The following is a 22,397-nucleotide window of genomic DNA, read 5'->3' as shown; positions in this document are numbered from 1 at the left end:
ACAGTACATCATAAAAGTTCAGAGGGTGTTTATAAACTGAATAGAAATATTTCTGCATTCTAACAGTCTTTTCACTAGCTCTACAGCATCAGCCATCAAAGCAGTTCCCATATAAGCCCATGACCTATTTTTTTCAGCTCTCATGCAGCACCAGGGCATCAACAACAAAACCAAAAGGCCTGTGGTATAGACACCTACTCCCCAAATGGGCTTTCTGTTATGCATGTTTTTGTTTTCTCCCCAGTGATACCTTACGTTTGGGAGAAGCTCCTGCATTATCCTCCTCAAATTATTTTCTAATGACATCTTTTATCAAAACTTGAGAATGGTTCCACTGCTAACATATATATATATATATACACATATACATTTATATATATATATATATAATAGCTACTGCAACCTTCAGTATATTCCCAATTTCTTGTAGTCACTAGTCTGTCTTTTGCCTAATACAGAGGCTGGTAAAGGAAATCACTAACAGGTTCAGATCACTTGCTCAAGATCACAGTAGCCAGGGACAGAATCCAAGAGCACCCCGATTTCAAATGATCTGTTTTTTAACAAACCATACTTTATTTTTTCATGTTTCACTTCATCATTAGACCAAATTCTGTCAGACATAATCCATTACATCATTGACACCTTTTCTGCTGGGCTTCATACTGTGCATGAGAAAAGTTAAAAGGACAGTAACCAGTTTCTAAAATAAAAGTCAAGCAAGTGAAAACTAGCTTTCTGCATTACATCTCTTAATGCAATTTGAGAGTATAAAAGCCCATTATAGAACTGAGCAATTTAATTCACAGCATTGCAAAATAATGATCAAAATAGAAGCAGAAATGGGATAGACATATCTGGAGGAAGAAAAAGAGCTATTGAAACTAATATTTAGACTATAGTTCTACCTAGAAGAGAACAGCAACAACACAGCCTTGGAGAAAGGACCACTTGATTTCAGCTGATTAATGTGTTGCTATTTCAAAGGGCCTAATAACTACAAGTTAAAGCTCTGGAGGTTTGGAAGCCGTTTCATCTGAAAATCATTGAAGAGGGGTCCAACTGTTCCTGTCAAGAAGCATGGAGTTTGAACAACCATGAGAGTGGCCCTTTTGACAGCAGTACAAAAGATGAGAGAAGGCAGTCTCAACTGAAAGTAAAAACAAACCCTTAGAAACACGTTTCAAATCTGTTTTTTCTGCCCCTCTGGTTCTAATTTAGGATCTGACTATTAAGAACAGATTTTAGACGGGTGTCCACTAAAGTATGCCCATAAAACATTTGTCACCAGCAAACCCACAGTCATGGGATAGAACAGTTTTAAGATGTTTAGAAGCCTAGCATTAGATGGGACTTTCTGGGCAATTTTTCTGCACAGTAATTTTCCCAAATGACTTAGGATCTATTAAAAAAAAAAAAAAAAAAAAAAAAAAAAACTTTTATTGGCCTGGTAAGTCTTTCTGGAGAAGTAAAAGATGCTATGTGCTATGTTGTATAACAGAATAACTCTTGGAAAACAACAGTGATGGGGAAGAGAGGGATACATTCCATCAGATGGAAAAAATAAAAGTGAAAAGAGATTAAATGCATGCATGGAACCTATGGTAAAAGGTTATTTTCTCAGCCAACATAGGCTCCAATGCTAATGAAATGCCTCATCAGTGGAGCTGTGAAAAATATTATTTGAAACTTCAGGTTTCAAAACCACACACAATTTGACTGAAGTCTAAATGACTAACAGCTTTGTCAAAAGTTTCCTTGCAATTTATAAACACGGTCTACACAACTCATGAAGTCAGGAGAAAAAAAACAAGCTAATACTACTCCAAGTTATCTGTTTTGAACTAACCCAAAACACTGATTTTGATTTGATGCTCCCCTCCATTTGCAGGGGAGAGGAACTGCATGTTTCTAACTTATCTTGAGGTTATGTAGTCTCAAGTTACCATGTACACAAAAATTGACTGTTTAATAAGAAGAGAAGTTTCTGCAGCTCAGTATTCAGGAACAAACTCTCTAGCATTTTTTTTTATTCTTTTTGAAGCCTTCAGTCCTTCTGCCCCAAACAAAATACAGGACGTTAGCCAATAGTGTAAGACACTGGCTCTCCAAAAGAGCATTTAAATCCCTTGGAGGCAATAAGCTTGTTGACAACAAATTATTTTTGACAGATATTTATTCCTGTCCTTAGAAAGGGAGAGTAAAAGAGTCAGAGGAATAATGGACACACCCACTTAAAACAGGAAACTCATGCGTGTGTATGTACCTGCTTACACAGAAGCATCGCCTTCAGATAACAGGCAATATAGATGCACTAACATGGTGCTGCGATCAGGCTAACAGAAACCAGAGTATATCATGTGGACCCATGTGAACACAGTAGCCATCTTTGCAGTTCTGGGATGGCTTGTGCATTTGATGAGGAAGATATATTTAAAATAAATAAATAAATAAATAAAGCCTGCAACAGAGGCTGCAAACAATTAGTTTAAAATAGCTCCACTACAAGGCAGAGCAAATAAAAGTTGAGACAGTTATAAAGAATGCATTTTCCAGTAACGTCCCCCTTCCAAATAATTTCTTCTTATAGCAGACCTTCTTCCAAAGAGATGCACTCCAGCATTCCTCCTTCGCATATCCATGGGATGCTTCATCACTGTGCCATGCTCAGCTGAGAGCTACCTAAACTCCAGGCACCAAGCTGGAGCTCAAGGAGGGGTCAGCGATGAGCAAAGTCACTCCCTCATTGCAATGCAGTAACCAAGAATGTGGCAGGAAGAGAAATTATACTTAAACAGACCATCACTGTCAGAAGAAACCTCTGGATTCAGTCTACTTTGTGCATCCAGGAAGAGAACACAGAACATCTCAAGAATGGTACGGTGTGTACGTTGTATTGAGTGGGGATGACCAAAATTAAAAATGACCTGAGGGAATGGAAGGTCTTAAATATTTATGCCATGCTATGAATTATCCCTGCATTCTTCCATACATCCCATCTGTGTACAACCTGCTAATTTCATGGATATAAGACAGGAAAAAGTTTAACTCGTCTACATAAGTGCTCTGTTGCAAGGGCAAACACTACTGGAATTTAAAAAGAAAGAAGAAAAAAAAATCCACCTAAACACTCCAAATCCAAAACAGAACACCAAGCTGTGCCTCAGTATAGCTCAGTCTGGGCATTAGATGTACGTCATGGAATAGAACTGAGGATTAGGAATAAGGGGGTTGCTTACATAGCACAATTTGCTACCATGTGGATCTCACTCTATTTTGCATATATCACCTTAGGTAACAAAAACTGCATGGTCACGTATGCCCATCTCAGTAGTCTGTGTAAATCAAGCCAAGCAAGACAGCTACAAAGCCTTGTCCTGCTGCCACAGCCACACATCCCAGCTCTACTTGTCCCAGCTGCAGCATTCTGAGAAAGTGGCAGTGGATGAGGTTATCAGGGGAGAGAAACAGGAGGTGTCTGATCTGTGCTTGACAATTTATGTTACATGTGGTGATGCAAGAAAGAAAATGAGCAACGACTTCGAAGTAAGGAGGCAGAATTGGAACTACACTCACCAGGGTCACAATTTTAATGGCAGTTTGAACATTAAAAAAAATAATATTCCTTACTCATAACAAAATAAGACATGAAAACCAACAAACCAGAAAAAAAAATCCCTTAAGAACACACAAGAAATCTCATACTGTTTAAGTCAGTATGTGTTAGGGCCTTTTTTATCACTGTCTGGTTTAGACTCTTCAGGGGGATCTCATTTTCTTTGCTGCTGCAAGGAAGTAGAAACTCATTTGTGTTTTAAATGAAAGCTGTGATTCATGTGCAATCACAGGACTCTAAGAAATGGAGCTGTAAGAAAAGCATGTTATTCTGCAAAAAGTCACAGTGAAATCAGAAGAGTTGACAATATTACGATCTGTTCTCCACCATCCTCTTGGGATGCTGCTTTTGGCAACTCAATCAAGGAAGGCTGTGGTGCTACATTTAAGGGTACCGGACTGCAAACACTTACAGAACGTCCACACTTGGATACTGGATTACATTACAGAACAAGAACTAAACAAGAAACAAAAACCCTACCCCCTCCCCACCCCACCCCCCCCCCAAAAAAAAGTGGGTTTTCCTTTATTTTGATTATTTTCATTACATTAATGAGATTAGCCAGCCCAGGAAATTAAAAACAAGATCCTTAGAGATTTTTCTTTAATGAGGGGTCAGGGAAGAGCTGCCTGGTTCAAGTTTATTTCAATGAATGCATCACACCTCTTAAGTTTATATGTAAATTAAAATTTATATATTGCATTGCACATATTTGAAGACTACCTGTCAAATGTTACCACAAACAATATTCAACACAAAAAGTTTTATCTGGAATAGGGTATCAACTTTTTCCTTTAGGACATACACATTTAAACCTCAAAGCAGAGCAGCTCACCACAAGTCTATTAGGATGCCTCCATGCAGTTTTCTTGTGGCTGCACTTCCTTTTTTATCCCTAACCTCAAAATAAGTTAATCAAAACAAAAACAACTACAACACCAGTAGTTTTGGGGTTCTATATTTATATATGCACAACGGTTTTACAATAAAAGACTTCATACCTTTTCAGACTGCAGACACTGAAGAAATAGCTGTTTGCTAGCATGCTGACTGGTCTAATTTTTCCCTTATGTTTTTATCTAATGTATTTTACATTTCCTGAGCCAAGTAAAATACAGTTAAAGACCCTCAAGCAATAAAGCTTAAAAATTAAGGGAAGAAAAATTGCAACAGTTTTCTATCTTTCGGGGTAATCCACTGGGAGTGGGTCAGGGGAATAAATCTGCATGTTATTTCTAAAGGGGTAACTATAACAGACAAAGGCAATGGAGGAAGATCTTACAACAAAGGGGAGGAAGACATTCCAAACAAAAATATGTTGTTTTATATTGTAGCTAAATTAAATGGTCATTTTTATCTCTAGTGTTTTGGTTATGTTTATCAGTAGGGTCATAGTTTCAGAATTGCTCTCATACAGAAGAAGTTATGATCTATTTTCAGGGAAGACAGGCACTATGCAAGTTAAAAGCCTGATCCTATAGTAAATAATTCTTCCAGTAAGTGTCAGAAAAAATATCTGTGCTATTTAAAAGGAGGAAAAAATGTAGGTTAATTTTATTTATTCTGGATAAGGTGAACACCTTAAAAGGGTCATGAAAAAAATTATCATTAGCTAAGCTGATAAATGTCCACTTAGTTTGGAGACATATTTGTTAACATTGTGAGAAACACTAGCAGTAAGGGTCAGATGATGATGTAACTATACAGTAAATGGAAAGAGTATTTGGTGGAAGTGTTCTTTAACTTTGGACAATCAACATTGGGTTACAATTGGTAGCAAATGGGACATTTAAGCAATATGCTTAAATTACTTTAATGACTTTCCTCCTTCATGTTCATAGATATGAATGAGTAAAGCAAAAAAGACTCTTAATAAAGCAAGCATATTTAATTAGACTTAATTCAGAATACAGTGGCAGGAGAATCACACATTTGTTCCCTGGCAATCTCCAGATATGGCACGGAAAAAAAAAAATTAGGTTGCAGTAAACCCACATATAGAGGTACTTGTACTCAGAAATGTTTCATAACTGTCTGGCATGCGTTTCTCCAAAGCCTCCAGTCTTAGCAATGCTTCCAGACTGAAACAGAGCAGAAGGAGCAAAGCATTGGTTTGGGTTTCTTTGTTGTGTTTTTTACTTGTTTGTTTTTGTTTGGTTTTGGGGGGTGTTAAGTAGTTACCAAAAATATTCAAAAAAATTAAAAATCCCACTAAGCCCATAGTAGAAAAACAGAAATCTAAAAACATCTATGAAGCAATGCAGCAAGATGGCATCCTTTCAGGCAAAGGATTTCAGACAATTCTTGTGTGCATACAGGGTTCCCCACCACAGCCTCCATCAGCCACCCCGTGCCAGAGCCCAGAAGTACCCTTCATCTACCCGAAACCAATTCTCCACAGTCAAAAGTAGAGCAAAAATCATAATCGAATCCCAGTCTTCCCCATATCTCACAAGCACACGATGAATGCTCAGAACAGTCAGAGTGATTCAATGCACTTAAATAATTTTAGCAGGTTCATAATCCGCTGAGAGACAAAATTGCTGCATTACAGAACAAATGCATGAAGATGACTGCCATACTCACTGTACTATATCCTAAATATGTTGCTATTGTAAGTTAGCAACAACAGCAAAGATCCAAAAAAAATTATCCTAAGTATTGACAACATCACCATGTAATAGAGATTTTCCACTAACAGACCTATAGCATCTTGCTTTCCAAAACACAGAACAATAAAAGAAAAAAAAAGTTGCAAGACTCTTGCAATTTCAGGCAGCTGTTCAGGTAAAACTAAAGCCAGAAGATTGTTTATTTTAATAAAGCTATTATATGTGCAGCTTCAAATTAGGAATGGCAGGAGACCAGGGGATGCCTAAACCATCACCACCTGTTTGCCCTGAAAATCAATTAAAGTCACACTATCACAGCAATCCCTTCTTAGCTAATAAAAGTTATACAGCTTCAACGTGTGACTTTAGGTGCTTTGTGGGAATGTGCCTGAAATCTAAAGCCTTAGTCTTGTGTTACTTTGATAGTAAACACAGCTATGAACTAACCACTGTAAAACCTGCCTTTTTGGGGTTAGAGAAGGTGTTAAGGGAAAAGAGATTCTGAACTGTTGTTTTGATGCAGTGGATTGAACTAATATTCAGTAAATTCTAACAATCCAGCCAAGAACATTATATAGAGTTTTAAATAAGAGAAAACTCAAGTCCTTTATGACACATGCCTGTTCAACATATTCTGTGCTGCAGAACAGATCCAACTTTACAAGTTGAAAGCAAGGGCAGTAGAGACATCCCAAGTGTTTTAGTAATTAAACGAATATGCATAATGAACCATATGCCCAAAGGGCCTGTTCTTCATGTGGGCCAGATTTTTGTTTGAATTTTTAATTTTTATATACAGATGAAACATTTCATGTAATATAGCAACAGTGCAAAGGAACATGCTATGCAGAAAAGGAAGGAGGAACTACCCATGTGAGAACGATCAGAATACACTTGATGAATTCTGCTCCTCAATTTCCGATTCAGAGCCAAGAGGGCTTTTTTTAAAAAAAAAAATAAAATCATTTTCTCCTTTGAACAGCTGTATTAGTCATCTGCTCAGAGTCTAGAAAAGATGCATTAAAAATATATATTTATATAGGTCATATTTATACATTTTTGTGTGTGAAATGGATTATATATATCAACATATTTAGATGCTATAAGACAAGAAAACCACTGACACTGTCAAATTCTAAAGCCTCCAATCCACGAAAAAGAAAGAGGAAAAAAAAACACCCTACTGGGTGGTTTTCTGTTTGGCAGGTCCTGTGGTGTTATGTGAGCTGCGGTAAAATGGGACGCGCTCACATCTGTCTGTGAAACAGGAATGGACATTTTTTAAAAGATGGGTCAAATTCCCCTCTTGTTACAACAGTGTTACCCTACTGTGAACATCAGGATACCATGGCCCTGCTGCAGAAATATTAAATGCTCCAAGTTCTCTCAGTGTTGAACCACGTTTCTCCTTCCCTAGTAACATTCACCCTTTTCCATCCCTAACTCTTAAAGTGGTTCTCTAAGCAAGAGAACATAAACCACTGCAATAGATCAGTCCTTTAACCAGCAACAAAACTACCTGGTGCTTCCAGCTAATTTTCAAATAACTAGATTGCAGAATAATAAGAACTATAAACTGCCTCTTTTAAGTAGCTTTGATCCATCAGACAAATTTCTATTTTGCTTTGTAAAACCAGTACTGGGGTCTTGTCAGTGTGGACATGCTGGTTAAGGGGCAGAAAAGCTTTTCTGCAGGAGCTTTACTGCTTTACTTGTTATTTATTTATTTTATATGTGACTTGGGCTCTCCAGACCGAGAAATCAGAACCCTTCTTAGATTTTGTTTGGGAAAGGAAAAGTTTTGGATAAATAGCAATGAGTGGCTCACAGTAGCTCAGATTATAGTGCTGTACATCATATAAACAAGCAGCATTACAGTGGCAGTTCCATGCACTGACTTGGTAACATAGAGATAGAGTGAGGAAGCATCGACCATGCTGTAAGAAACACAGCCAGCCTGATCTGCTTTGGAATTAAAAGAGTGGCTTTTCAACAAACACAGCAAGTTAAACTTTTCATGGGACTTAGGAAGTTCCCACCACCAAATGAAAAAGAATAGCCTGTAAAATCAATCCTGACCCTAATGTTAAAAGTATTCAAAAGCTGAAATAACAAAGTTGTAAATTATTTGCATTTGTTGGTCTCAGTCCTAATTCAGGGTTTAAGCTTTTGATACTGCTTGGTTTATGTGATCTAGTGGTCTCCGTGGAAAGACAGATAAACTTCAACGGCTGTCAGAAGACAAAAATTGACATGGAGCATCACCTTTCCCGACTGTTTAAATCCTTTAAGGAAGTGTTGGAGCAATTAGAGAGGGAGTCTAATCTTTGCAGAGTGCATTAACACTCTCCGACCTCCCAGACAATAGATCAGACCTCAGACACATAATGCTTCCCTAAGGCTTTTTAACCAGAGCATTTGATCTCATAGTCACTCCGTATGTGCTACTATAGGTATCGGTGTATAAGACAGTGTGTGTTAGGCACTAACAGACCACTAACTGTACCAGTATTCATACAAATTTTAAAATAGCAGGAAAGACATTGCAGTGCATGCTGTTACAGAGCTATGACTTCCCAGGAAAAGAAAAGAAAATGAAAAAAAAAAAAATAAAACCCAGAGTAGCTCTGCAAAATGTCTTCATTTTTAATAATCTCATATTTCCTTTCTGTCAACACTGTTTACTTCCCAGTTTTGGAATATAAATCTATTTTTAAAAGGCATAGATTAGTTTGTTATTCATAGAAACATTATCTGATAATAATTTCAAAATACTTTATTTCTTAACCCCTATGGAGGGACGTGAGGGAAAGGGAATTAGGAAGACAGGTCTAGTTTATTAAGGAAATTGAAATACATCATTGCAAATAATTTTCCCAAATGTGCACAAGAAAGTATCTGGGGGAGTTTTCTTAACTGCTAGAATAAGTCACCATCTAATTCCTGATGGACATGTTCTCTGAAAAAAAAATGCTAATATTACTGTATCAATTATATATTTCTCATTTAATATTCTAAACATTGTAAGAAAAGTTGCTCAGTGTATTTTTTTAATGGAATTAGACTTCCTAGCCATTATGTTCTGACAGAGGCCATGTCTAAACACTCACATGGACAATTCATAATGGGATTTTAAGACCAGCTAGCTGGATTCCCACCCACTGCTAAATAACGAGCACTGCAGTCTCACTAAGCATTCCCCCCCTACCCCCACGTGATATATTTGGGGTACAATGCTAGCTAACAACACTTTATATTAATCTACTAATATTTTGCTTTAGCTGCAGGATTTTGTTTTACTTTTCTAGAAATACAAAAAGTGGCTTTCGTGAAGTACTTGCTTTGCAAATATTTGTTGCTGCTCTTTAAATGTGTATCTCAAATTTGTCAAACCAAGTGCATCAAAAATGACAAAAAGGTCACATATACCTAGTATATTTAAAAACAAACGAGCCTTCAAAGTCAAAGTGTAATGCAGTTATTTCTAATCTGAACAAACAATAGACTGCATCTAATGAAAGTTGACAATTGGCTCTGATACAAAGCTGTGCAGCTCCTCTATTCCATTAAAAGATGAAAGCTGAAGGAAAGTACAGAAGACAGCAACTTCTCTCAAAAAGCAAGTAGAAAGTTTTGAATCTCAACTAGCAGAGCACATGAAGGCTGCTTTGTTATTTTTATATATGTATTTTTTGTGGACACTTCTGCTCACATATCACACTCATCTCTCATTAAACGTGCTAGCTTTCCGTGGGTAAAGTTAAGGCTCAAATAAATCAACAAATTAGACAAGTACAAAACACTACATGTCTTACATATTTATTAACACTTCTCAAAATCACAGTGCTGGCTTTTAAACAAAAAAGCACCTGAAACCAAGCTAAACTTGAATAAAATGTAGGTTGACAATTAAGACTAATATATTTAATTTTAATGAAGCAGTGGAAAAAGAGATCAAATCTCAGGGATGCTACCGGTGCCAGTGTAATCCTTTACTGTGGCAGCAGCCAAATTTATTAACAATCAATAGAACAGACTTTTTAAATCAGATTTCTGGGATTTTTCAGTTAGACCAGTGCTCCAGCTTTATTCCCCAGTGAACGCTAAAAAATAGAAGAATTATTCTGTTGTGGGGTACTTTTATTACTACTGCTATCCTTAAACAACCTTATGTCCAACACTCAAGAACTTCCCAGATGCTTAAGACTAACCTCTGAGTCAAATCAATTATTAGTTGCTAGTGCAGGAAAGTAAAACAAAGAACAGGCTTCTTTAAAAAATAAAAATAAAAAATAAAAATAAGTCTTTGCTCTGTAGTTTCTATACTAATCCTCTTTTATTTCAGATCTTGCAAAGGATCCAACTCTTTCTCATTTAAAAGAAAAAAAAAAAAAAAAGTAGTAGAATGCTTTAAGAGAAACCCCTCAAGGTGCATCTGTCTCCATCATAAAAGCCAAAATGTTGTGTTACCTTCAAATATGAAATTTCTTCCAGTTGTCAACATTTCTGCAACTAGTGTTAGATTAGCGCTGAGAGAACTGGTGAATTAAATTAAAAATAAAATAGTTCAAGCAAGAAAAAGAAAACCTGCCAGAAAAATCTGACAAAAGCATGAATGTCAGAGCTGGCTCATTCATGAGAGGCCATCGCCACCTACAGGATTTTTCTTCCTCTTCTGAAAACCTGCTAGTCGTATTCAAGCAGGATTTACTCCACAGAGGATAGAAATTTTTAACCAATGTTAAATAATATAGGTTTCCTGAAGTAAATGGACTTGCAGTGACTCAAACCACCTACAGATATGTCTCTACTTATTCCATCACTTCAAAAGAATACGAATTGCCTATTTCCAGAGAATGCACTGTTTTAATTTAACATCTTATAAATAAAGGATTTGTCTTTTTTTGAAGAAAAAGATGAAGAAAAACCATAAAGTATTGATAGGGATGCTCCACTGATAACAGAGGAGATAATTGTCAATGCCTAAAGTCTTTCTGTAAAACTGAGTGTTTTAAAATGCTTTCTAAGAGATGCCAGCTCAAAGTAATGTGAATGAAACAAAACCAAGCAGATCTGGACTGAAGGAAAATCAGTACACCTAGGTTCTTGGAGGGGGCGGCACATTAAGAAAAAGAATTTTTACATCTAATGAAGATTTCACTTCCTAATAGGACTTCCTACTTTTTTTTTCTCCTACAATTTTCTGACAAGAAACAAGAACAATACATGCTTGGACTGAACTGGATACTTTTTCCTTGTGCAGTTTTCATAGTGCACATCCCTACCAAACTCTGGGAATTTTAAACAAAACCATCTGAAATTCTGTTATCTCCAGTAGCAGTGAGCAAGTAGTTTCTCTGTCTCTCTCAGTCCTGTTTAATGTGACTCTTGCACAGATATAGTCCTCAGTAAACTTGAAATACTAATTTCACTTTCATTTAAATAAAGTGAGCTTTCAGGAAAGGCAACAGACAAATTGGGAAAATAAGTGATGGGATCCTGATATGCAATATCATCTCTTTAGGACCAAATAAATTGGCAAATGATAACAAATTCCTGTTGTTTGTTAACCTATTAATTACTTGATAGGAATTAAACATTACTGCTTTCTCACAAATTTGGAAGTTCCTCTAAAGAATTTAAAACAGAAAAAAAAAAAAGCCAATTTTTAGGCATTGTGTATTTTAGACTTTGGCAGCTCTTTTGCAGCAAATTCCTAACATTGGGTTGGAGATTTGTAAGACAGCAATAAGAATCAGGACAGAAAAAAAAAAAAACTTTGGACATGAAAGTTTTGCAAATCTATTGGGAATAACAGAGCCCATGACACCTTTGTGGATAGCAAATCTGATCTTTATAAAATAGTGTTTTCATTTTTTTTTTTTTAAGACCAAAAAAAAGAAAAAAAAAAGAGTAAAAGGCTAATCTCTACCTAGACTCCTAAGCAGGAGAACACAATGTATCTGCTAACGTGAAGTTGAAAACCGGAGTTCAGCGATGCTGAATATACAAATAAAACTAATAACAAGCAAGAGTACAATTTTACCCTGCCAGACAAAGCAAAATAAATACAAGACATACAAAAATACATACTAAACGTACAAAACAATATAAGAGCAACAAAAATCTAACAAAACTTCCAAAGACACAAAAAAAAAAAAACTTTAAAAGACACAAGACGTTATATATTAAAAAAGAAAAGGCTTCATAAATCAAACAGCTAAAGTACAATACAATATAGCAAACTCCAGCCAGACCACAAAGAGGGTTCTCTCTTCATAAACATCAGATCAGGCTGCTAAAATTATTACCAAAGCTCTCTTGTAACTGTCACCTGTGGTGGGTATAATTACAGGCTACTGCTGCAAGCACGCCCACGTCATATGGCAATAAAAGGACCTACAGCTTGCCAAGACCAGGCAGACAATGGAGAACATACACCACCTGACGAGAGCCCAAAAAGATCAGCCAGGGAGACTAATAAAAATGACAGCTTAGAAACAAATGACAAAGCTTCAGCCACAAAAAAGGCAATATCAAATTAGCTGGAAATGCAAGCGCTGAGCAGAGTTCTCCAACAGGTCACAACTCGAGCAGAAAGCCAGTCAGAATTGTTTTCAGATGCATTTAGTTCAGGTTTTAGCTATAAAGGGCCATTTTTACTTTCTTTTTTTTTTTTTTTTTTTCTAAAACAAAAATGTTTGCTCATTTGGGGTTGCTCATTTGGCTTTGTGAGCTGCCATTAGCCAAACAGATTAAAACTATATATGTATATACACGCTTTTATATACATACACTATATATGTGTGTGTATATATATATACACTTCTAACCCAGGTCTAGACAGATAGCTAGATATTTATATGTTAATACAGGCACCTTCTATGTGCCTCTTAAGGATATATCTGTACACCCCATAACAAAGCTGAATTTCTTACTCATTTCATTAATTCTTTATTGGATGCCTTCATACAGTCTGCATTCCCACTGACCAACCATACAAACGCTCTTCTTCTGGCAGAATTGGGCTTTTACCTGAACACCCTGTAACGTCTAGCACATGCAACTGACATATTCAAAGGTTTTATTCATCAAGTAAAAACAATGCAATGCAATTACAAAAAGAGTGAGAGACAGGGGCTTGGGGGTCTCATTACCCAGGCTGAGTGAATTGCTCCTATGTGATGCATGCACAGCACACAAGACATTGCTATCGAAGCTCCTCAATCCCAAAAGCAAGGGACTCACTTTACAGCATGCCTTGTTAAGCAGGCCCAGAGGAAAAAAAACTATTATTCCTCAGATGCAAAACTGTTGTTGTTTTTGTTTTGTTCTGGAACGTTTCACTGGTAAAAAGCAAATCCTTGAACTCCTGAGCTAGAAACATAAGACCACCTAGCCTTTTTAGAGTGCAAAAAGGATCTGGGTATCAGTCACTGCTATGCTCTATCTCACTCTGGCTCCAATGCTTCAAACTTTGTTTTTTTTCAGCCTTGTTTATAGTGTTGTCAAGCTTCTAAGTGGTTATTTCCCTATTAACTTTGTCCTTGTTTGTTCTTGCATTTTTTAAAGAGCTGGAAATAACATGTGTTTACTTTGCTGTGTGTCTCTCAGCATCATCAATATTACTGTTGCTATTCCAGGAATTTTAACTGCTGCAGCAAAGCAAAGCCCAGAATCTCAAGCTTAAATCATATTCCCCTCAACCACAAAAGAATAATACTGGAAATGTAAAATTGCCGGGAGAAGGGCAAAACCATCTCCTTTAATTGCCCAGAGAAGCCTGTTTCTCATCCAAGCAGTTACTTGCATGTGTCAGGTAACGTGCTCAGAACGGCTTTGCATGCACAATGTTGAATTTTCACAGGCAGTGGCATGAGCAACGTGGAGGAAGCAGGATGTAAACGTTTCCTCTGTCATTAGAAAAATGCTTTTACAGGGATATAATAGCTTGAAATAAAAACATACCTCTGATCCAGCCTTTTCACAGGAGTTCAAGACAATAATTTTTAAAGATGTGACTTTGCCAGGGATTTACAGAGGCAAAGAGCAGAGGAAATGTTAGGGACTCTGAAGAATTAGTTACTAGGCCAAATTCTCAAAACACTGCCTCTGACTGCTCTTCCAGTGCTAGCTCTAGTCTTAAATATGATTTTTTTTATTATTATTTTTTTCATCAGAGTGCTATTTCTCAGCTTTCCTATTTAAAAAGGGACTGCATTCATCTCTTTTCCGATTGCTTCTTTAAAACTGCAGCAAAGCATAAGCTACAAATGGGCTGAGAAAAGCCCTCAGCAAAAGCTCTACAGTAAAGCGGAAGTGAGGACCATCTCTTTTGCATTAATACTTTTTTTTTTTTTTAAGCTTTTTCTTTTTCCAAGTTCCCTATTCAGTGTTTGAAGAATACTCATTCTTCTCTCTTTAGGATTACATCTATTCATTTTATTTAGCTTTTTAATGTGGAGGCATTTTAATCTACCATTACTTTAATGCTGTTCCCAACTAGTTTGGGAACAATGATTTATATTTCATCTTCAGCTATGAGGATAAAAAAAGGAGAAATAAAGACTATACCCTTCTCATCAGTTACACATGTAGTAATGGTGGGGTGGTTTGTGCTTTGTATCAGAGAACTGCTTCTTCAAAATTCACAGGGCAAATAAGAAGAAATACAGGAGCTCATGTGAAAGAGCATCTTCCTCCCTCTCCCTGTAGGAGAAATGTTACCATCTACTGGTAATTCAGAAGTAAAGTTTTACTGAAACTTATCTTCTATCCCTCTGTTTGGTTGGCCAGAGGTCCAAGAGATGATTGGCGACTTGGTATCTATCCTAAATTGTTCAGATTTCATTGTTTTCATTTCTCCATAGATTTCACATGTTCCCTGTAAAACTTTTGCCCCAAACACTTCCTTTTATTGATCTAAAACTCTCTTCCCACCAATAAATAAATAAATAAAAGATTAAATAAATAAAATACCACTGTGTTTCAAAACAACACGAGTTAAACTGGATGTTTTACCAGCATTTTTTTTTTTGTCATGGCCAATGTTGAATTACATTCAGTACAAACAGGGCTGGAACATTTTGCTTTGCTTAGAAAAGTCTAGGCAAAACATGAAGATGGTTGTCCACATGCAGAATGAAAGACTTATTCCATGTTAACTCCAGAAGGCTTAGATTTTGAATTAAACATCTTTCCAGGGGGCGACGACATGACAACATTTCCCTCTTACTGATGTGTAATTAGTGATTTTAGAGGACATTGTCAACAAGGTAATGGCCTTTTGTCTTTAAATCGTCAGTATAAATATAGCCCAGCTCAACAGGGATTAAAAATTATTCACGTCTAGTGAAATAGTTGGTGTCTCCTCTATGAGATGAGTTCAGCTGGGCTCAGATCCAGCTCTCATATCACAAGCTTAAGTGGCTGCATATTAAATCTTGTAATAAGGAGAGATGCCCAGAAGTTCATGGGCTGCACAGTTCATGGGCTCAACTCTCTCTCCCTGCTAGCCTAGATTAGGGCTGAAGCAAACCAGCAAAGAGCAGCTTCACCCACTTCACCCCATGACTCCTCACAACTTCCAGTTCCCACGTTCCAAGAGCCCAGCAACAAAAAAAGTAGGCATTCTCCAGCTCTTTCAGGATTTACAAAAAGATTTGGAGCTCTGAACCAGAGAAGGGTGCCAAAATCCCACCTCTGCAGCAAGGAGCTCAAAAGCTTAAGTTTGGGTTTGCTGCTGTATCCACAACTCCCAGCAGCTCTGCTGAGTATCCAGAAACCCCAGGGCTTTCCTGCTCTTCCATCAGCTGGCTTTTTGGGAAGCCCAAACAGCTCCAAAATAATCCCACACTTATTTTCCCTGCTGCCCAGTATTCAATAACTACAGGCATTTTGATCAGAAACTCCACATTTTGACTACATTAAGTTGCGTCATCATGTTTTCCTCCTGGTACTAATCCATCTTAAAAGAATTATCAGCCCCCCTGCAATGCCACTGCAAAATAAAATAAATACTGCCTGTGCTGCATTCGTTGTCTGGCTGCCAGCTAGGGCAGAGCCTGAAAAACTGCTCCCACCTGTACCCACCCTGGCAGCAGCCTTGCTTTGCAGAGACCTGAACCTGATGCAGGGGGACACGCTGCCAGTAAAAATGAGGGATGCTGGCGTGGGTTTGTGTGCAGGGACCCTGAAGCACACCAGCAGCGAGCGCTGCCAGTCACGCTGGAGGTGCGATGGTGGCTGGTTTCCCATCATTTGCCTGATCCTGTCAATGTCTTGTGGCTATCATGCAAACTTTACAAAAAAATACGATAGTAAGAATTCCAGTCGATATATTCTTTTAATTTGCACCAGATTATAGATTTTTTTTAATGCAATTACTGTAATTTCATTAAATGACATAATTACCATTAATGCAGAGGAAAACTGTCAATAGAAGGTGTAATTATGTTGTATAAAATCACAAGCACAATGTGCAATGATGCATAATTCCTCATGAAAATCATTCTGTGACTAAAATTAACTTTTAAAATATTTTTAAAATACATATTGTGCAGTAGGAACGATTCAGTTCTTATTATGGATTTAACTTCCACAACTGATTTGGTGAGAGAGGGAGCAGGGGAGGCAGGGAGAGCATGCATGTGGAAGGGAGAAGTAGAAATTCAGCTTAAAAGCACACTAGAAAGGTAATACAAGTTTTCATATGCACGAGGGGGAAAAACAAACAGCTTATTATCAGATACACAAGACAACTTGTAAGCAGATGTTCCCTTAGGCACATTTCACCACGCAGCTTTCTGGACACCATTAACATAACGTGGAAGCAATGTCTCAATGAAGAAAGGTGTGACAAAAGGAAGGAGTGATGAGGATGAGGCTAAAACCATAATATTTGCTCTGGAAACTGGGAGCAAATTGTTCAGGGTAGGATACGGAAATTGTCAGGCACACAAGAAAATCTATAAAGAGATATATTACAGGATGCTTTTGAGGATGTTCAAAATAAAGCCCTTTTCAAGGGGTGTGTTCATAGACTAGAAGGAGAAGAGTACATGGACAAAGACTTAAGATCTCTCCCAGTATAACACTATAAGCAACAATTCCCACACATGCTAATATTCTCAGGTACACACAATGTCTATCAGTGTATTGTGTTTTGTTTTGTTTTCTATTATTATTTTTTTTTTTTGTACCAGAGCAACGATAAAGTCTACAAGATAAATAATCCAGGAAGCCTACATGTGACTTTCCTCTGACCCACCACGTTTATCCTAGCACTTGTGTAACACAACTCACACTAATTCCTTTGTGCACAGGGCAAGCCTCACTGAAAGTGAATTTTAGCTTTTCTCCTCACATCACTCAACCCTATTTCCAACACCTAAAACCTCTAAACCTGAAAATGCCGATGAAAAGTATGATTTCATTTCTATACCAGAGGAAAAAAACAACACATACTCAAGTTCTTTGACTGCCTGCTCTCACAAACTAAAAAAAGCTTGGGATGATGCATCTTGTAAGAAAAACATGGTGACAGCATTTTTCTCATTCACTTGTGTCCTGCCTGCACTGTCCTGTTTCCTCTGTCCTTTTTCTCTTGTGCACCCAGAAGTAGCAGCAAATGTCCTTGTCACACTTGCAAGCTGTCAGCACTAATGGGGAGGGAGGTACACTGTAATAAAGACTAAAACAGGAAGGTGTAAGAGTCTGCGTCCTTGCCTATTGCAATGCTCTGATGATCTCTTAAAAATATTTTCTTCCATCTGGTGGTGTTTTTAGTTTGATAGCTTAAGAAAATAAGGTTCACATGCGTGAGGAGCTTTGTGCATTTTCCCTGCCTCTAGTTTTGAATGTCAGATACAAGTGGGATGTTAGCAAGGACAAATATTGGACAGGTTAAGCTTTTTCAAAGCCAGGTACTGAAGGCATATAGATGTTATTTTCTGGGGAAAGATGATTTTAAAACAATACTATTTTAATACACCTTTTATTTAAACTGTTAAGAGTGGAGTACAAGTGCAGGGCAGGGCAGTACAGATGCTGCACCTATCACGCTGTGTACATATTTTCACAATTATGAATACACATACTGGAAATAGCGAGAGATAGAGAATTAGCACTTCATTATAAATGCCTGAGTGGAATTATTTCCATGTGGGAAAAATCAAATACACTTCACTTTTGGTTCGTAGAAGAAATCTGCTCTTTTATTCTTAGACATGTATTTTTATTCCTGTCCCACTACTGACTTTCTGTAGCAAACCGGGAGCATTATGTTACCCAGTAAAGATGTTAACATCTGTAATTTGTAACCTTCCGTCTTTTTGTTCATCTTAGTTTTCACCTGGAAACAATTCCTTTTTCTATGGACTCACTTGCCCACCTTTTTTTTTTTTTTATGCCTCTCTACCACTTACAAACTTTTCCCAAGTTTAGAAAACTGAACTTCAGAGCTATAACTTCACAAGTGTTTTGTTTCCTAATTGAGCAAATCTTTTAAGCACGTGCTTAGATTCCTGCTTAATGGTGATGGCAGGATGTTGGCGCTGGGATTTTACTTCCCTGCCTCTTTCCAGCACAGTGTGCACAACCGTACAATTCCCTTGTGCACAACCATACAGCTCCCTTGAACAGCCACATACCTGCTTTAGTGAGGTACCAGGGACTCCACTCTCCTACATGCCATACAAAGAGGATTTGAGAGCTGCCAATATTGCAAACAAATATGCATGCATAGCAACTCCATGTGTTTCAAGAAAAACATCATCTTAAAGGCCTAAAGGGCAAGGTGAAGTTGATTTAGGTTTTCTTCCTCTTAGCACTTTCAGTATGCATCCTACAGTGTATCAGTTAGCATCTTTAGTGTGCATCCTACAGCGTATCAGTTAGCATCTCTGTTCTTCAGTAGAGAAAACACTTCAAGGTACTAGTCAGCAGCTCTTGAACCATTAATGCTAGATATGATCTAAATAAGCTTTGAACAAAAGCAGGAAAAAAATACACAGAAAAGACCCTCTCATCCTACCTACTTTTACGTGCACATCATCCCTCTAATCTGCAGGGTGAAAGACAGCTTCTCCATCTTTGCTCTGATTTTCTTTCAATCATTTTACTTATCTGTAGCAAATACACTGTGAAGTGTTTTCCTCAAAAGAGCCTTTAAGTGATTTATAATTCACAGACAGTAAAAGGAGGAGAAATCTTGAAGATGTGGCTGCTATTTTGCTTAATCAACACTAAAAAACAAACAAACCAAAAAACACCTTTCTTTTTGCATACTGGACCACCACAAAATGATTTTGCAACCTTTAATGGCATGCCAAACATTTCAAGCATGAAGAAAATGTCACACCGCGGAATAAAAACCAGGCAAAACCTTTTTGTGCTTGAGTGGATTATGAAAAAACTGCAAATGGGGTATTTACTACCAAGAGGAAAAAGGAGAAGACTGAAAAGTGGGACAGCCAGGTGAAGAACTTGGGTTTTTGTTTGCAGAGGGGAGATCACACTGACCAGGCTTTCCTTTTTTTTTTTTTTCCTTGCTTTTAAAGGGGAAAAAAAAAAAAAGTAATGTATTGTGATGGTCAGGGGAATAAATTTGTAACTGGTGACGTCAGCAGAGCTTCTTCTGTGCCACAAGGACATGTAGCGTACTCTGGGTTGGCAGCATGCAAAGCAGACACTGATAACCTGTAGCTAAATACCTCCCCATTGCAAGGGAAGACGGATGGGAAAGCAACCATTAGCTCGGTGCATCATGCAAATCAAAGATATCTCCCTGCAGTTGGTATCCACCCTCTTTGCTACAACCTCCCTCCTTTCCTAACATCCAATTTCCAAGCTCTAAAAAGGTCCAGAACAGTCACATGGTCAAACCTTCACAGGGTGGTGTCACCAAGCACACTGACTCAGGTGTCCTGAGCACAGGTCAGCAAAAGCCTCTGAACCAAGCCAAAAAAAAAAAAAAAACCAACAACAAAAAAACACTATTTCTGAAGGTCTAATTTCCATGTCCAGCAGGCCAAACACTGGCCTGGCTGCCACTGAAATCTGTACACCCTGCAGCCATGTAGCTACAAAATACCAATAACAGTAAACGATAAATGGCTTTACGCTGGTGGAAAGGAAGGCACGGTAACACTCGATATCTTATATCACTTAGCCTCATGCAATAAAAGAAGAAATCCACTTACCACAAATGCTATCATGCTCTTTACTGTGGACTCCCAGAGAAAGCAGCTCTGAAGGAATTGTATTGTATTCCATATTGCCATAGTGATTTTTTTCACACGATCAACATTTCTCGATAAGATCTGATAAATATTGAGTGGGAGGAGGGGAGGAGAAGAGGTGTTTAATCAAACACTCTAATATCCTACAATTGCTTCAGAAACAGGGATAATTTAAGCTACAAATGCATGCCAGGGCACATATTACAAATAAAGCTTCTATTTCAGAGACACTCTCCAGCTCCTGTCTGCTTTCTGATTACACCCATACCTTCCAGATTTTCCTTATCCCTCAGGAAAAAAAAAAAAAAAAAAAAAAAAAAAAAAAAAAAAAAAAAAAAACTCTTGACGCCAAAACTAAATAGAACAGTAACAGAAACCTATCTTTGCTCCCTTTCAATTTTCATAGTACAGCAGTGTCTGAGGAGAAGGGCTCAGAATAATTTAATCCAAACACAGAACCTCTTCTCTATGTGTTTTGGATTAGTCCATAGAAATAAATGTGAATTTTAGCCTTATTATCGATCACCTTTATTTTAAAAAGGATAATAGCTATCATTCTGGAATCCTATGGAAATTTTAACTAGCTAATTTAGACCTAAATTCTCGTTTCCAAAGAAAGGAATACAGCTTATGTTTTACTTTAGGTGCTGTGAACTGTGCAACATCTACAACAATCATTTTCCCTATTCTGAAGCACAAAGCAAAACTACTGATGCAAACTAGATCAGAAAGCAATTCTGCGTTAACACAAACAAGCCTTTAAACATACGCAGAAATACACAGAATTTACATGTGTTGTGTTTTATTCTTAAATAGGTTTTGTTCTTGCAACCATACTACAGCAACTCAAAACTTTCCAAAACAAACAAGAGCTTAGCCCAGAGACAATCTTTACCTTCTTAGAAAATTTGCAGTTCTCTTCAGTGAAACGCTTTTCTCGGGGCTTGAATGTTCTAATACTTGCTTTTACCTTAAAAAAAAAAAAAAATCATACTTTTTAATTCATTATTTCGGGATCTTTCTCTTTTCATCCTGTGCATGATTTATGAGGAGCTGCCAGGTATACACAGTGATACCCTCTGCAACCCTGGCACATATCTGTTGACCTGAAGAGCAGTGACAACACAAACAGTACCCCCAAACCTGTGATGCCCCTTGATCCAGGGGCCCACTCCATCATGCACATGCAACCCTTAATCCACGGGATTAAGGGTTAACTCTCTGCAAGAGTTAAACTGGGCAAGGCTGAACTCACTTAAGGGGCATTCAGAAGCGCAGTGAAAGAAACCAAGGGGACATCTTACAGAGGAATTGAAATAAATATTTTAAATCCTACACATTCACTGTAGGTGTAAGAACCTTGAACTTCTCTGCCTGACACTTGGCAGCAGCCCTGCTCCCCAGCTTTTGGTTGACCAACCTCACCACACCACAGGGCCAGCAAAAGCAGAGCTGCAGTACAGCCCACAATGGCCTTAATAAATAGGATTCTATTCAGTAAAGGCTGGAGGGCAAAAGCAATTGAGACTGACTCAGCCACCTAAAAAACTAAGTGCAGCATGTATATGCCTCATTAATTTTCCTGTCAACACCCTGGGAAGAGAACATTGTGGGTCAGCTTTTTGGGGAGGAAGTAGGTGTTAAAAGTAACATATAATAATCTAAACATTAAGCCCTTTTTTGGCTGCTGCAAATGAAGCCCTGGTGCACGGTAATTGACACCTCCTTCCTAAGATGCCTGTGGTCACTCTAAGTCCTAACGTGCCTCTGAATTGTCCCATCCACCTAGATGGGCTGTCACAGTATGATGTGCCAATACCTCCTCACCCATGGTATGAAACAGGCCTCCGTGACCCCAATGCAGTTAGGACGGAACTTTACTTGCTTGGCTACTGGTTTTAAAGGATCAATTACCCCCCTCCCATACAT

The 22,397-nt window shown here is 37.8% G+C and overlaps 1 protein-coding gene across 13 annotated transcripts in view; it reads right to left on the bottom strand.

The window, feature by feature from the left end:
* MCTP2 (multiple C2 and transmembrane domain containing 2) overlaps window positions 1-22,397 on the bottom strand; it is a 154,850-nt gene that overhangs the window by 26,953 nt on the left and 105,500 nt on the right. For 11 of the 13 annotated variants that reach the window (XM_021266633.4, XM_013091756.5, XM_038185162.2 and 8 more), the window contains 2 exons: window positions 21,364-21,438; window positions 20,430-20,549 (listed from right to left, as the gene is read on the bottom strand). In XM_021266633.4, coding sequence (XP_021122308.4) covers window positions 20,430-20,549; window positions 21,364-21,438 — 195 coding nt within the window. Of the gene's footprint in view, window positions 1-5,485; window positions 5,698-19,010; window positions 19,941-20,429; window positions 20,550-21,363; window positions 21,439-22,397 lie in introns of those variants that run through there. The other 2 variants (XM_027466052.3, XM_038185166.2) reach the window with 2 other exon arrangements.

Source organism: Anas platyrhynchos, chromosome 11, assembly GCF_047663525.1.
Source record: "Anas platyrhynchos isolate ZD024472 breed Pekin duck chromosome 11, IASCAAS_PekinDuck_T2T, whole genome shotgun sequence".
NCBI classification, from domain to species: Eukaryota; Metazoa; Chordata; class Aves; order Anseriformes; family Anatidae; genus Anas; species Anas platyrhynchos.
This window is presented reverse-complemented; position numbering and strand designations above follow the sequence as displayed.